Here is a 16,907-nt window from a genome sequence, read left to right as displayed (position 1 = left end):
TGTCCACGCAGTCACCAGGAATCAAACTTGATTTGATTGCACCTAACTAAAGCTGACTTAACAAAGTAAGCCCTCAAATAAAGCCCCTCTCTCCATTTTAGCTCTCATGCCTCACATGACACAGCTTTCTCTTATTCATGTCTATGCCCTAGTAATCTAAGGGATAGTGATCCCCAGTAATCTGAGGATCACTATCCATTAGATTTCTTCTTTTGTCATTAACATTCTGAACATATGAAGCTGTTATATACATTCAGTTTAGTAGTACAAATGGACAAGTCTCAGGATATAGTGAAACTTTTATAAGTATTTATATACCTGCCATTAGAATAAAGCCCAACCAGGATTAAAAGTACACAGATACTTTTGCTAAATCACATTCTGAGGCTATAGATCACTGAAATATATTCTGCACTTTCTTCTCTGTGTTTTACCTCCTCTTCTAGGTGTGTTAGTATGTGTGTGTATGTGTGTGTATGTGTGTGTTCATATAGGTATGTACGTATGTGTGTGAATATATATATATATATATATATATATATATATGATGGGTAGTGAAAGTAAAGAGCTATGGGTCCATCTGCTGATGACCATAAGCATATGGAAGATTATGACTTGGAATGTAAGAACAGTAAATGATAAAGAGGATAAATTAATGAATGAAATTAAAGAAAGAAATATAGATATATTGTGTGTATGTCAAACTTAGAGAATAGGGAAGAGGTAACATCTGAATGAAAGTAGTCTGATCTTGTGAAATGAAGTTGATATATAAATATATAAAGGAAGGTGTAGATTTTATTATGAATGAAAGAGCTAAAATGTACATCCAAAAGTATGAATTGCTGTCATCTAGGTTGTTGTGGCTGCATATAGAGGTAGGAATCCATAAGCAGATGATAGCTGTATGTTACATGCCATAATGGAAGAACCATGGGGGGTGGAATGTGCAACAATGTGAATGGATGTGATCCAGAGGGACATTAGGTGACATTAATAGGTGTACAGGAATGAGATGAGAGAGTACAGAAAAGTGACTGGGTCTCCAACTGTTTCTGCCCAACCAGTACGTTCCAGCAGACTGGGTACGCTCCAGGACTCCTCCATTAAAGGTTGCCATCTTGTGGGACAGAGAAAGCGTGCCTTCTCTATTGTGGTCCCCACCCTCTGGAACCACATCCTCCCAGATATAAGGACGGTGCCCTCCCTCCTGGGGTTCCAGAGAGCTTTGAAAACCTGATTTGGTCCCAGCCCTGTGATTGACATTTGTTATTAGTTTAATGGCCCCTGTTTTGTTTTGTGGATTTTGTTATTAGAGCATTTTAGTCCAGGCTGCTTGTTGATTTAATATCTTTAACTGTTTTTACATCTTTTTCACTTTCATGCACCACCCAGAGTCCACTGGAGTTAGGCGGCCAATAAACTTAAATAAATAAATAAATAAATGTGAAGGCCCAGGAATGAATGGAAAAGTGACTGTTTGGTGAGCTTCCACTTTGGAAAAAAGCAAGCAGGTTTTTGCTTTTCAGCAGGTTACCAAGAATGTATAAATGAGAGAAAGAAAGCTTATTGTTTCATTGTTGATTTAGAGGGACTTACATTTGTAAAGCAGGAAATTAGATTTTGTTCAATTCCCTAGATTCATTTAATGATAAAAATATTCCTCAATGAGCTTATATTTAACAAATAAGTGCATGATTGGTTTGTCCGTAAGTTTCCTTTAAAGTCTACTCTTCTTAGATTCACAGAGTGGTTTTCCAACCCACTCCAAAATCGGGCATCCTAAGGAAAATTCAAAGTTGCCTATACTTTGAGCAGACCTCCTAGTTTACTGTTTGCCTCTAGTGAGCCTGGCATATATGTATTTCTAACCATCATGAACACATTGTCCAAATGTGATTGGAATGGTATCCATGAAGAGAAACTGAGAAATCAGAGTCAGATTGTATTTTTCTTAAAGGTTCTTAAGGCTTTAATAATTAAAAATAGGTCATGCAAAGAAAATAGTTGTGTTAAATTCCCCCTCCTTTCAGGATACTCCATACAATCTTTTAATACCTGCCATTATCTCTCTCTGGTTTTAGTTGGTACTGCTTTGCTATATAATGGCTCACACTTGGAGAATTGAGTTTCTATATACAGAGAAGATACTTTGTTTCCCAAATTCTGTTTTTGGAGAGACAAGCAAAGAGAAAGCATGGGGGGGGGGTGAAGGGGGGGTCTGATATCCTGCACGTGAATATAGAGAATAAGGATTTATATTAGAATTCTCAGCACCCCCACAAAAGGACATTTCCTAGAATGCCTAAAAGGGAAATGATCTACAGTGGTATAAAATGCACATGAATTTGTAATATAGATAGCTAGAATTCTATATTATCAGTTATAAGATGATAAATGTGTCAGCTGCACACAGTTAAGTTCTAAAGGCCTTTTTACTAGGATTAAAAAGGTGATAGAAACATCTTTTTAATCCTAATAAAATTATGTCAGGAAATTAATTGTATGAACACATAAACTCTTATTATAAGTGCTTCACCATCATTGTTAAACGAATGTAATCCGAGATCAAACTTGTACATGAACTTGGCATCAAACTTTAAACCCAGAATAAACAATCAAAAGTATTCCCCTCACAGATGATCACATTACCTGCAAAACTATCTACAAAGTATAGTAAGGGGATTAAATTGGATCTATCACCCATCTGAAGATTTGAGAAAAATAGAATGGACAGTATTTTTATGGAATTCAGAATGAACAATTTACTTTATGAATGAAGGATTCTCAGTCTTAGCTATAAAGAGTTATATCCATCCACTTTCCTTAACAATGAAATGACCTATTAAAATGGTGGGATAATTGTCCCAAGTTTGGCCTTGTAACAGTGATTACAACAGCCTTATAATGCTTTTGTCCAGCACCCAAACAGAACATCTAAAATGAGCAAGCTTGCTTTAGTTGCTAGGTGACCACATGTAAGCTTCAGTGAGAGATGATATAAACTGGTTTAGAGAACGGAAAGGGTCCTAGACCTGGGGAAGGAAAGGTGAAAGAAGAGCTAATCTTGCCTCCTGTATCATCCATTTGTGGAGGGCTGGCCTTCAAAGAGCTATGCTGCTAGTTCCTGAGAAATCCCACCTGATCACTAAGTACCCTCTCTTGCACCTCCAGATGTACTGCAACTTGGAGAGCTGCCTAAGGGGAAATCTTTACATGGAAAACAGGGAAGAGAGACTCTGGTAAATGGAATCCCTTCCAAAACTAGAGTGGGATGCTTTTAATTTAAGCTCTCACCTTCTCTTCTTTGGGTGCCAAGAGTTGCAGGGAGGAGAAGTGAAGCTGAAAGGTAACTCAGAGTTATTAGCCAATGTAGAGACATTCCGGGCAACCTGGAACTAGCTTTGTCTCCAGAGGTGGTTCAAATCCAACTTTCTTCCCAGTGGAGGTCTTGAACGGGAGGTAGTCTCTGTCCAGTGGCTTTTCAGCTGCAGACTAGTCCACTCTGCCTCCTTGTCTTCTTTCAGGTAATTTTTATTGCCTCCCCTGCCTGAATCATTCTCAACAGGAAGAAAAGAGCTTGTCTTCACTCTGACTCACCTTGTGAATTAAAAAAAAAAAAAAAAGGAGGGGGAAGAGGGAGCAGCCCATATACAGTGCAAGGAGGTACCTGACTATTTTTTCTTAGTTGTTCACAGGGGCGGTGTTCTACAGAGTACAGCAGCAACTGCCCCTGGCAGCAAGCCAGGAGGGAGTAGGATGGCAGCAGAAGGACGGGAAGAAAGATTTTAGCCTGGATCTTTCCACTCCAGCCACCTATTTACAGCAGACGGGGTTCTTAGAATGGTTAGGTGAATGTCAACTTGAATCCCCAAAGAATGGGAACACACCACTTTTGTACATTTTTTTTTCCAGATGCTGGAATGAACTGGGCATGTTCTCACTCACCTTCAGTCAATTAGAATTCTTTTGAAGAATCTCAGCATGATGATTACAGTGAAGACTGTAGCAGTCTTTGTGTTTGCCAGCTTTTGAATTTACAATGCAAAGGAAGACTAGATGGGAAGATAGCTTGATTCCATCCAGAGTAAAGTACTTGGGCATAATTGGAAGCGTAGTGGGTATATACATTTGGGGGGGGAAATAAAGTGACTGAATTGAGCTAGATTCTTGGTGACTTAACAGACACATGTCTATTGTTTTCTCGGCAAGCATTTGGAATTGGTTTGCCACTGTCTCCTTCAGGCATGATTTTTCAATTTCCCAGCTTGGCCTGTAGGCTCAGGATTTCCGGATAGTCTCTAATCCAAGTGCTAACCAGGTCTAACCTTGCTTGGCTTTTCAAGATCAGCTAAGGTGAGCTAGGTGCTGCTATCCAGCTGGGCACTGTGGTGTGCACATGTTCAGACTCAGATGAACCATCACACGAGCTTGTCTTGCAAAAAGGAAATTAATAATCAGCAATGACAACTGATAGCAGTTATTTTCTTGAGGTCCCTCAAGTGTTATTCTATTTGGCTATGACATGTATTGGACATTATTGCACTGGTCACTCTTTCTCAGTGCTTCCATAATCACTGAGATGAGGGGTATGGTGCCTTATAAAACACCAACATTCTGTAAAGAAAAGAGCTTGACATATTGTTCTATGACATTTTATTTTACATTTCCTCTAGGAAATGGGATTAAACGCAGGGCTCACTCAGATTCAAACAAGGTCAGTAAAACTTTGCATCAAACCCAAGGAGGTCAAGCAGTGCAGTCACTGCAGATTTCTTCTTTTCAAGCATGGTCTGTTTTAACAGGTACCTAGTGTTGATACTATGTCATGGTTTATAAGCCCCTGGCCAGGCTCATGTGACATGTTAAACCACTCTTCCCTGCAAAATCCCAAATACTCACTGACAGACATATATAAATACATTTTGGAAATTGTGAACTCTGTCGATGAATTTAAACATTTTAGCCTTTACTGTATTTTATGCCAACTGACAGATGTTCGCTTGCTAGAATCATATCGTAATCTGAATCCCTTTTCAAAGATTAGTGCTACATTGACTCCTTTCCAATCTTTTGGTAAGGAGGCTGGTTTTACCAATGAATTTATTGCACAGAATCCATTTAACCCAGAAGTATACAAGTTGGGGTCTAAGAGCTTCAAGTGACCCCCTCCCCACTATCCCACAAATTTCTTCAAAGCCCCTTCACTGTCCTGTTTAATAAAGGAAAAATTAGTAAATAAGGTTTCTTTAGTTAAAAAAAAGCCTTCTCCTTTTAAGTTTATCTAATTTAATTTGATTGAAATTTCAATTAAGTTCTTGTTTGTTCTGTAGTCTAGCTTGGCTCTACCCATTTATTGTAGCACAGTGCCACTCAATGTTCAAGGCTACCCCTTTATCTCAAAAAAGTTGTGCGCTCTGATTTCGCCTTGCCTTTTCCACACGTAATACCTTCTTAAACCGCATGACACCTAAGTCTCAGCTCTTGCTGCACCAGTGACAAGAAATACTATACATTCCTCCCAATGTTTCTGCTTTGATGAAAAAGTATCAGGGAAATCCTACATAACTGCATCATAGCTATACCCACATCTTTATATCGAAAGCCAACTTGATGGTGACATACACACAACGGCCTCCCACCGCTCCTAGATCAGTGCTGCTGATTCCTAACTCTAATTTTATGTAATTAATGCTTAGATGTTTTCCTTAATCTCTTGAGTTGTCTGACAGCTTCCTCAGCCTTAATCTGCTGGTGGTGGTTCAGACAGGGTGATGTTTTGTGGTTGCTCAGGGCTGGGAGGATCAGGAAAGGCACTGCTAAAAGACCATGGGTAAGATCACCCTCCTTTGCTTTGGGCTGTCAGATGGTTTGTCTCTCGGCCATGCAAGCAAGACCTGGCAGCAGAAAGCTGAGGCAGCAGAGATGGAGAGCATCAAAGAGCTTCAAAGTGCCTCTACAGCAACTGAAAAGTGAAAATATTATTAATAATCCCAGGGACAAAGAAGGAAGTGTGTGAAGCTGACAAACTTCACAGTTGTGAAGATGACAAATTGTGAAGCTGACAAAAAAAAGTCTGACCAAGGAAACAGGCAAGCAAGAGGACAGTCCTGTGAATTAGAAATCAGAAACTAATTCCAGCCTGGATGACATGTGGATGGCACAATGATGAAATCATTTCATCAGACTATCACTCTCCCAGAAGAATGAAAAGAATAATCTGCCTAAGTCAAACAATGTCCTCTTCCCCCCAAACTCTTACCTGAGTGATCAGAAGAGCTAATTTGAAATACAAAACTGAGAAAAATGAACCTGAGATTCACACTGTGATTGATCTTCTGGACTCTTCTTTCTTTCCTTCCTCCCTCCTGAAGCAGATTTCCCCTCAAATCAGTTCTGGTCAGGCAGAGTCACTTCTTTCACCCACCCACCCATTCCACATTTCTCTGGGTATATCTCACACACCTTCCCTACTTTACAATCTCAAAGCCCCCTCCCCTCCACATGCAACATGTACACACACACCAAATAGCAGGATACCTATAAGTTTGATATTCCAGCGTAAAGCAGTTAGAGCAGGTATCTGATCTTGCTAGTATGATGGGCTGGAATAAGATCATAGATAAAATCCATTTATACATTTACTTGTATGAGGGCAGAATTGCTATATGTTTAAGTTCACAGATGTCCTTCTTGTAATATCCTTAAGAATGGAATTTTTATCGTAATAGCAATATGTGTTTGTGAGTGGCTAATTGTTCATGGAGTTCATGCCCTTAGAGGAAGTAGGATTTAATTATGATATGCTGCCCTACAACTGCCTTATCTCTTCCTGGTGTAAATGCAGGTGAGCTTGTTCAAATAGCAGTTAGGGCCGTGGTTCAGCTCATACTGTATATCAACACTGCTATGTTGCTTTCACTTCATGAAAGATAGCCATCTCCCTTAGTGGTTATCTTGCTTCCTTATCAGTTGTAAAGCAATTCATTCTGTATGTGGGATCTTCTATCAGTGTGTGCACCTACTCAAACTGTCTTTGATCAACTTACTGCATAAGTAATGGTGGCTCTTGCTTTTGGTTTTTCTTGGCTGCAAGAGACCAGTGGCTCACTGCTAGCTGTAACCTACTAGCTTTGGACTTATAAAACATTTAGGCTTTCTCCCAGTGGTTGGTTTTCTTGGTAGGTGATTCACAACCATGACACTAGTGTACAAAGCCAAAATAGCCATGGAGGCATAGTGCCCAACAACTTGATGGGGAGGGACCTTTTCCACAATAGACTGGCCAAGCCAATTGGAGCTGAATAGATCACTCTTTGACAAAGTCCCCACCAGGGTTGTCCTTGAGGGACCCTAAATTGTCTGCATGGGAGGTTTTCTGCTGAGAGCACAGAAAAATCTGACAACGTGCTTAAACACTGCTAATAAAAAGGACCCTTCTAACTGTTCTAATTAACATGGATTACTAAAGATTTCTTTAAAAGCAAGTGAAGTGGGGAGTTCCAGTTTGCTTTCATAATAAATTACTACTGCAAGTCTGGAATTGTGTGATGGGAATTATTCTGAAGAAATGCCGCTTATGGGAGTGTGGTCTTGTGTGGGGGGTAATAAATGTGAACAACTATCTGCTTATTTAGGTGTAGCCTAAATGTCACTCAAATCTTAGTAATATGAGGTCAGAGTTCTCCCTCCCTTTTTCTTATCAGTTACACAATTTGTCCCTTCTTTGTCAGATCCTATCAAGCAAGTTCTTCAGTTATCTTGGCAGTTGACTTGAATGTGGGGATTAACGTTTCAATTATTCTTGGAGTCAATAAGTTGATTCCCTTTTAAAATGTCATTTCTTTGTTTCTGGAAGTTAGTTTGCCATGAAACTTCAGTTGCTGGTTGCTCCAACACAATCATGTAACTTATGCACTGAGGAAAAGTCTAGTATGAAATGCAAGGACAGAGTATGTTCAATCTTTATGGAATAGTCAAGCCACTATGATCAAACAATCTGTTTTGCTATCAACAGTCACTTCTATTTATATTATACCTCCTCAATTCATATTGGCTGCCTTTCTCCCCAAGAGTGAGTGAAGGCAGATTAAAATTTCACATACCAGCTATATTCAGTCTTGGGCAAGAACCTCAGATGAATCTTGAAAAATATTTAGACCACCAAGTACCCTCAAAAATATTGGGAAGAGGAATTCCAGCAACAATTGGCCAATGAGCTAGAACACAGTCTACTTTCTGCCTAAATGGCTTTTGTGGGCAGAAGATTGGCTTCAGCATTCAGAATTCAAGTCCACATATTCAATACACATTAATAATTTCTTCAGTTTAATTTAGTTCACAGCATGTTGCAAAGAAAACATTGAACATTGCTCATTTAGGAGTATCCATTTCCTAAAGGTGTGATAAGAGACCAAAAAACAACAACAACAAGAACAAAAAAACCTGACTAGCAAGAATTTATTTTTCAGAGTCTGCAGGCTCATTGAGAAAGATAATGGCTTTAAGTACAGATGAGACATTCTGAACTCTTCCTATGTGTTTTCTTATTTGATTTCTCCTTCATTTTCTAGGATGCCCAGACTCCCTACATGAGATTCAATTTCTCTGTGTAAAGATTCTGTAAGATTGCTTGCTTATCCAAATGGCAATTATATACCTTATATCTCCAGTGATTTGGCCAGATGAAACTTTCAAAGAGTTATCCATATATCCCACTACTTTTAATAGTAGTGAGATGGTTTTAGATGCTGTGAGAGATTTTCATAGCGAATTATGGTTGACAAGTGGTCATAAACAAATGGCTGAGCGAAGACGTGAATCCCTGACCATGTCTCAAAATTCAATATCGTAATGACAGTCAAGACCCCTTAGTCAGGCCATACGAGAACTGAGGCAGGCTGCACATACCCCTCCCCCCAAAAACCCTAAATGTTTAACGAAATGAAAATACTGCTGCTTATGTTTAAGATGGCTAACATGGGTGGATGCTCCACAACAATATTAAACATTGAAATATTCTCATTGTGGCAAACTGGAAAGGCGATTTGCAAGCATTGCTAAAATACTTTTCACTGTTCATTATCTAGGCATCAATGACTACTTCTCCACTCATATAAATTACCCTCAGGGACTCCCTTTTCAAGCTTTGGTTGAAGTCAAATTCCATTGCTGCAGGGCTCTGGCAGATAAAAGAGAAGGCACGCCCTGCTGCTTAATTCCAGTGAGCAAGCAATGTGAAACATACTTGGCGAGACTGGAGCTGAGGTGTCAAGCACGGTAGGGAAGTACGTCTCATTTGGCCTTGCCCTGTCTACATCCTTCCTGGAGAAGAACTCTCCCCATTGAGAGTCAAAAGTCCTCATGTTAACTGTCTATATGATACATATATTAAAGATCAAAGTCAAAGTACTTTATTTTGGTAATTGACCAGCCAAATCTGCCATAAAACATGGGAATAAAATAAGATGAAATATAAAATAAGATAAACAAGACAATGGAATAAAGGGTAAATTGAATACAGTCAGCAAAATATATACAAGGTGAAACTTTCTTAGTTCAGGCAAACCACTTTGAACACTGAGATCAAGAATACTAAAGCTTCATTGAAAAGGCCACTGTAAATAAAGCTAGAAACAGATAAAGAGGAGAGGTAACAATTACAGTATTGTTGTTACTAAGCTTGGAGGAAGTTTAATCAAATTGTTCCTTGTGAGGACCTGTCAAATCTCACTGGCTATTAAACAAAGCTTTGAAATACAGTATTATAAGAGAGTGTGTTGCTCTGGTCAGCTAAAAGACACTTGAGATTAAAAGAGTCAGTGAACCCTGGATAATGAGCTAATGAAAGTGTGATAAACTTTTGTCACAGATCTTAGTAGAATTGACAGTAAAGAAGCAGATCAAGTGTTCTTTCAATGGCTGCGGAGTTAAGCATTAATTACATAGGATTTTATGGAATCTGCCTTCCAGAACTTACTTACTTTCTCTTTCCTTCCTTCCTTCCTTCCTTCCTTCCTTCCTTCCTTCCTTCCTTCCTTCCTTCCTTCCTTCCTTCCTTCCTTCCTTCCTTCCTTCCTTTCCTTCTTTAATTTATATGGCTGCCCAACTTACTCATGGTGACTCCAGGCAGCTTATAGAAATTAAAAACCCCAAATACAAAATCCACTACCCCCATGCCCCCCTGGTGACAGCAACACATTTACACTAGTCATTTGATGGGCTCCATATCAACCTGGGATCCCCAGGCCTGCTGGCAAAGCCATGTCTTCAGGGCCTTGTGACAGAGTATCAAGGTGGGGCCCAGTCTTATCTCTGTGGGGAGGACGTTCCACAGGGAGGGAGCCACCACCGAGAAGGCCCTTCTTCTCGGTCCCACTAGATGGACCTTCTTAATGCGGGGCAGCCGTAACATACCCTGCCTCCCCAATCTGGTTTAATTAGTTTAATTTGGAGATCATTACAGTGTGTATCAGAACCCTCCATAATTTTGGTATGATTATCAGATTAAGATGTCTAACAGACTTATAATGATAACTTGGTTGCCTAAGATATCAGTAGGAACTAGGATGCACTCACCTTGATGCTTCAGATCAATTATTTGTTGTCTGAGATTCTTCCTAGCCAGCTTGTACTCCATTGTCATTAGTGCATGAGTACAGGCACCATAATGGTGCAGCTTCTCCTCAAACTTCTCTTTCCATTTTGAGATAAAGGAATCAGCTAATACATATGGGGTTAAGCCTATAGAGAAAATATCAAGCCTTGATCCAATTCAAGATGGTAGTCCATACACTGGCTTCAAATTTAAGTAATCCTGCTTCCATACAAAGATTAGCATAAGGCAAAAGCCAAGGCATCTGAAGAATATTTTTTAGGAATGTGGACTGAACAGACTCAACCTTTGAGAAGCTGGAATAAATATATAAAGGAACTGCACAGGTGCTTTTGCTGAAATGAATTTTATTGCAGCAGAAACAAACTGGGCACCCCAAGCATGGTAAAAGGCTTGAATTGTTGATGTATATTGTCACATAATCTCTGTGGGTGTGCCTTCTCCCATGCATGGGAAATTAGTCCTAAGTATTTAGAGCAGTTTACTTGTTCTAAATCGTGCCCATTTACTGATAAGGAAACACTAGGAATGCTGTTAAGGATTTCACTTGATTTCCTCTTACTGGCCTTTCTGTCAAGTGGGAGTGAGCAGATGGCTGAAGTCTGCAATGACTACTGGTTTTTGCCATTTGGAAATAGGAAGCATTAAAAAATTCTCCACTTTAACATGGTTTGGCAGTTTGGTTTTTTTTAAAAAAACAGAAACAAGTAATCACCTAATTTTCTCCCCAAAGAAAAACAAAGAACAGCCCACAGAACAGCCCACAGAACAGTTTATGTCTGCTGTGGCTCCTGGCCATTGAAAATATATTCAGTATAAAACACTGGACATCACAACGATTTCCACTAGTGCTCTGGGGGCAGCAAACTCCACCAGTGGAATTTCTTAACAACATTCCTAGCAATTTCCAACTAGTTCCCAGACATCTCTGTCAACTCTTGAGCTGCTGACAGACTTTTTAATGAAGAACTAGTTACTTACCTGTAACGGCAGTCCTTTGTGCAATCAACTGTGAATTCACATATGTAGGTATGCAGTTGCACTGAGTCCCAAATGAAGCTTCCTAAAGCTTATAGAATTGTTTGGCAGGTGCCCAACTCCCATGCATATGATGTTACTAGGACTCCTTCCACACCCCTTCAGTTCCTAAAACTGACAGAGTGGTTCCAAAGGGACAGTGAGGTGATGAGAGACCCAGCAAGATAGGAGGGTGGGTTGTGAATTCACACATGACCACTCAGTTATATGTAACCTTTTATTCATTGTGATTCATCATGACTAAATAGCAAGCTTCTTTACTTGGGAAAGTCTTTTCATTGTAAGGTGACAGAAGAGGACAGCCCAGCCAGCTATCCAGCATTAATTGTGGTAGGAAAATAACTGGAAGAAGGCTGCTGAAGTTGCCATCCCTCCTGTGGAGTGAGTGCACAGCAGAAGGGGACAGGTCTATTTGGCCAAGTGGTTCCAACAAAAAAAAAAAAGAAGTCCTTCCCAATAAAGGTAAAGAGGAAGAAATGGTCACAGGATATGCCTTTATTGAAAGAGAACCAAGGCTGTTTCAAATGCAAAAGAAAGACCAAAACATGTATGTATAGGAAGCCCTTGTGAAAAACTCCTAAGAAGTCAAAATAATCTGCTCTACCTCTTCCTGGAGGCGTTATAGAATCGAATTGTCCATGCTTGAAAGGAGGAGGAAGCAGGCTCTGGAGGGAAAACAAATCCCTGATAAATGGAGAGGAGGTCAGTTTGGGTCAGGAGGAGGAGATACCCCTGACAGGTGAGATGGAATAGGAGGGCAAACCACAGCTCAGGTGTGACGAGAATGTAGTCAAATCCCTATTGATCTTCACCAGGACTCCGATTACTGGGAGCAGAAACCACCAGGGACTTAAGAAGGAACAGCTAGGAAAGTCCTGTTCAGCTCCTGCACAGCACCTGTTGCCAGAGGTGATCACTTCATTCTGCACAATGGTAGAACGGGCCCTTCTCCCATCCCAGAAGCTTGATACAGACCAGCAACGCATTTAGATGTGTTAAGATTGACTTTCCAAATGAACACTCAAGAATCCAGCATATGAGGGGTTACAAATATTCAGACTTTATTATAAATAAGAAATACTGTTTTATACAAAAACTGCCAAGTGTTGCATTTTTGTTGTTTTTGTTCACTGCTCCTAAACAGCAAGACCAGAGGTTGAAAGCAAAAAAAAAATGGGAGTGAAGGCACATACAGAGGTGCTCACAGTTGTGTGTGTGTGTGTATGTGTGTGTTTTAAATGAGGGGAATTCTTCAGGAAGTGTTTCCTGTGGCACCCAGTTGTATGTTTCTGTGATCAGCTGTTGCATTATTTTGTTATGCAAAGTAATAACTTGGACCTATACAAATGTGATAATGGCTATTAACACAGTATTTGTAATTAAGAGAATCCATATAAAGGTCTTATTTATTTAAAAATAAAACAAAATCTGTTACTTAAACCCAGTTTGTTTTTTTAAGGAAAAGGGAAAATGCTAGAAAGTCAACGAAAAGGTCAGAAGCACACAATTGAATTCAATTTTGTTACTTTCTTTAAAATATATATATATATATATGTTCTTTTCTTTTTGGCAGATGATGCTGTTAGAATGCAGCCATATAACTGGCTTGGTCAGATGGAAAATACTGGTGACATTTTTTGATTAACTGCTTCAGGTATGAACGCGAGCAGATCATAGTACAGTTTGGGTGAACTGCTAGAATGGAAGGCACTTGGAAAATGTAAACCAAAGCTGAAGCTGAACTTCACTTTTTCTACACAAAAGTACATGTTGAAGGCTGAGCCCAAGATCTGCTACCGGGCCTACAATAACCATCTCATCCTCAGTGTAGTGGTGAGACTGTGTACGCCTGATACCAGTTCGAGTTGTACATGAGGAGCTCATGTGCTTAAACCATGCTTGGCTTCCTTCTGTGTAGAAATATGGCATGTCTGAGAGAAGGGTTCTAGTCTAACCTTTTCCCTGACATGATTGTCTTCTCCAGGGGAGCTTTATCTGTGAAAATAAGGGCAATCTTTGATTTTCTACAGAAGCCTAGCAAGAAGCTCATCGCCTTTCATAAAACCAGAATCAGCTCAAATTGTTAATTGGAAAGCAACCAGACAATCCAGATAAGCTTTGGAGTTCAAGTGATATTTTGCTCCCAGCATGAGAATGGGAGACAAATCCAGATCTGCTTCCTATTTTGCACCATACAAAATCTCAGCAAAGTATCACTAAAAGGGCCCAAGTGTGTTAATACTTCATGAGGGACAGGGCCCCAAATCCTTTGGGCGTCAGTGCTGGTTTTAGAAAAGGAGATGGGGAAGAAGTTGGCCCTCCAGGAAATATACAGGGCAAACAGTCTGATGTTAGTATCACAGAACAAATTAACGACCATTATGGGAATGCAAAGGGGCAAGTTTGCACTGAGGAAATACTTGATCTCCACCACCACCCTGCAAGGCACACCAAGATGGAGGAGGAAAGGGTGTAGGTAGGGTGTTAATTAAGAGGAAGCGAAGGGGAACTGTGCCACTCCAGAAACAAGACCGAGTATATTTACACAGGGGAAGCGGAGAGAGAAACAGATGTCCTCACACAATAGTCATGATCTGAAACAAAGACACAAAACCCCCACATTCACACAAAAATATAACTTTGAAATAATTAATAGCACCAGTGTGTGTCAGATAATAAATTCTTCCCCTCTACGCAAACATACAAAGTTGCATAGTGTTTAAGGGTTGGTACACACAGTTCTCAAAAGGTGGGGGGGAGGGGGGAGGGGTGGAAGCATCAGACCACACTAACGAGGAAACAACGGAGGCTGATATGGTTTCCTCTAGTTCAAGATGATGTATGGGAGATTATGAAAAAAGCCACCTTCCACCTACAAGAAAGCTTTCCTAAGTGGGAAAAAAGGGCAAAACTTCTGAATAGGGCAGACATTCATACTGAGTTGCAAGCAACTCAGCTGGTCAATACTGCAATTTCTAAGGTATTTGTCCCTAGAATTAGGCCTGATCATTTTTCTTTTTTTGTCAGGGGAAAAAAAAGTAAATTGTACTTTATTGGGATTCGGTACTCTTAGGCAAGAGACATGCTCTTCATGGCAAAACCACCTCTGACTTGACATAAAGAGGACACGAATCCCCTTGGGCTTGTTTTGACCAGACAAAGTTACAACAGCTTCATATTTTGGAGGGAAACCTAGCAAGTAAAGTTCTCTCTGAATGAATTGCTTTTCCCCCCCAAACATAAGGAGAAATGTTACAATCCTTTTCATTTTTAAGAGAAAAAAAATCTGTCCATCTTAATCCAGTGACAGGAACAATGGCCACAAGCAGATTCTTCCAATTAGAACTGAAGCATCTGACTTTATCCTTACAGACCCAAATGCATGCCTGCTTTACAGGCCAAGCTTTAGCACCATGGAAAACTAATATACCACTCCTTCCTCATGACTCCTCAAACGCATTTCTGAGAACTGTCTCAGAAACAAGATATACATATACATATTGCACACTAGAAAGGTTCTTAAAAGTTGGCAACTGGCTACCAAAGGGTTGAGTGGCTACTAATTTAGCAATAGGGTCAGCCTTTTCTCCTTGTTTTGGAAGAATGCTGATTCTGAAACCCACTTGCATTTCTTGGAATAGGTGGTTATCCTTGCTATTTAATACTTTGGTAGCCAAACCATTTCCTTCATAGAACAACAATAATTTGCAGGAGGGCAGGAGATACAGGAATGGAAAAGGGAATGAAAAAAAGAGCCTGTGTTTGTGCCCTCCCTCACTTCAGTTCTCGGTACAAAGTCCATCATATTGTAAATGAAAAGAGAAGTATTTTTCTGAGAAAAAGAAAGAAGGTAGAGTGTTTGAGCAACATAAGTGTATAGATTGTATGTCTTGATATCTTTCTGATGCCCCAAGGCTGGTAATTAATTTGCTTTAAGTTCATAAACTTGCATTCCCTCCCCCCAACCCCCGAACTAGGAAAGAATGAGCAACTGAACTGTGTGGGAGATGAGGTCAAGGTCCTGAAGAACATCATCTAGGAATTAAGGCACTCCACAGCCAAAACTGTTTCACCAGTCATTGAGGGAATGCCCCCCCCTGCCCTTGGCACACCCTTAGGGTTTTTCAATGGATGGGGTATTGAAGCAGCCACTTGGCAAGGTCTTCTTGATGTCCTCTAGATTGCTAATGTCTTTCAAAATGGTGTCGATGTCCCTGTTGTATTCATTGATGGCACTAGCTTGCTTTTCGGCTGCTTTCTCTAGATCAGATACCTTCCGGTCCAGATCATTATCCTTCATCTGATTTTTTGCAGCATTTAAAGTATCTTCAATGTTGCTCAACTGACTCTGGTCCACAGGTTCCACTCGTGCTACAGGGACAGAAAAGTACAAAGTTAGGATGGCCCCTTCAATCTATGACAAAAATTATTTCCAACCACCAGATTGGACAGAAAGACTGAATCTCTAACAGCAATATAACACTGAAAGGCCTTATTTGCATTTTTTTAACAAAACAACAGATCATCCTAGCCTGTTATACTATACTACAGGGAAACATTTCCTTTAACTTTGCATTCCAATTGTGAAATTCCAAGTTGGGGGAAAAAAATCTGTGAATCAAAATATTATGACATTTGAACTGGGCCAGAAACTGCACTCGATTCAAAGTTTCTTTTAAATGCATCCCCAGAAATTCAAATTTTGTAGAATTTGTAAATCTTCGTACTGAGAATATTTATATGCTACCAACTGATATTCATTTAAATTCTGCTTTAGCATCTGTTTTCCTACTTACATGTGTATGTACATTTTTCTTCTTCAAACACACTGCAACTTATGCAGTTTCTTGCCCACTACCAGCATTTCACCATTAAGGTTTCTCTCTCATATTATGCTTTAATTCTGCAGAGCAGTCATAAATCCAAGCTGAACCATACAAAATTAGTTTCCATCACAGCCAACTGAAGGATACTGGAAGCTATGGAGCAACCTAGGTTGATGCTACTATATCACCTTCTCTCATTTGCATGAGAGAAAGAACAATGTGAGACACTTCGGAGGAATTTCTTTACCCAGTCTTGCACGATATAGCTTTGTCCATCTGGATTCTACTGTAGGATGTGTGGAATTTTGGTGAAACAGGTTCTAGGATTTAAAAAGCTTAAAGTTCTAGAAAGACCTTGTGATATTCCAATAAAACCTAATTTTCTCTCTATAGCAGCAGACCAAGATATATGGTAAACCAAATATATG

At 39.8% G+C, this 16,907-nt stretch overlaps 2 protein-coding genes across 2 annotated transcripts in view; both read right to left on the bottom strand.

Annotated features, from left to right (window-relative positions):
• The window catches only part of LAMC2 (laminin subunit gamma 2), a 54,328-nt gene extending 50,787 nt beyond the window's left edge, over positions 1-3,541 (bottom strand). Inside the window, exon 1 of the mRNA XM_007425369.3 lies at positions 3,298-3,541. Within this exon, the coding sequence (XP_007425431.1) occupies positions 3,298-3,382 (85 nt within the window). The 5' untranslated portion in view covers positions 3,383-3,541. The remainder of the gene's footprint in view (positions 1-3,297) is intronic.
• Positions 3,542-12,690: 9,149 nt separating this feature from the next.
• The window catches only part of LAMC1 (laminin subunit gamma 1), a 127,847-nt gene continuing 123,630 nt past the window's right edge, over positions 12,691-16,907 (bottom strand). Inside the window, exon 28 of the mRNA XM_007425370.4 lies at positions 12,691-16,024. Within this exon, the coding sequence (XP_007425432.1) occupies positions 15,768-16,024 (257 nt within the window). The 3' untranslated portion in view covers positions 12,691-15,767. The remainder of the gene's footprint in view (positions 16,025-16,907) is intronic.

Source organism: Python bivittatus, unplaced genomic scaffold (assembly GCF_059951505.1).
Source record: "Python bivittatus isolate LINGU-HERP-01145 unplaced genomic scaffold, Pbiv_v1 ctg000700_np1212, whole genome shotgun sequence".
NCBI classification, from domain to species: Eukaryota; Metazoa; Chordata; class Lepidosauria; order Squamata; family Pythonidae; genus Python; species Python bivittatus.
The sequence above is the reverse complement of the archived record's forward strand: the minus strand, read 5'-3'. Positions and strand labels throughout refer to the sequence as shown.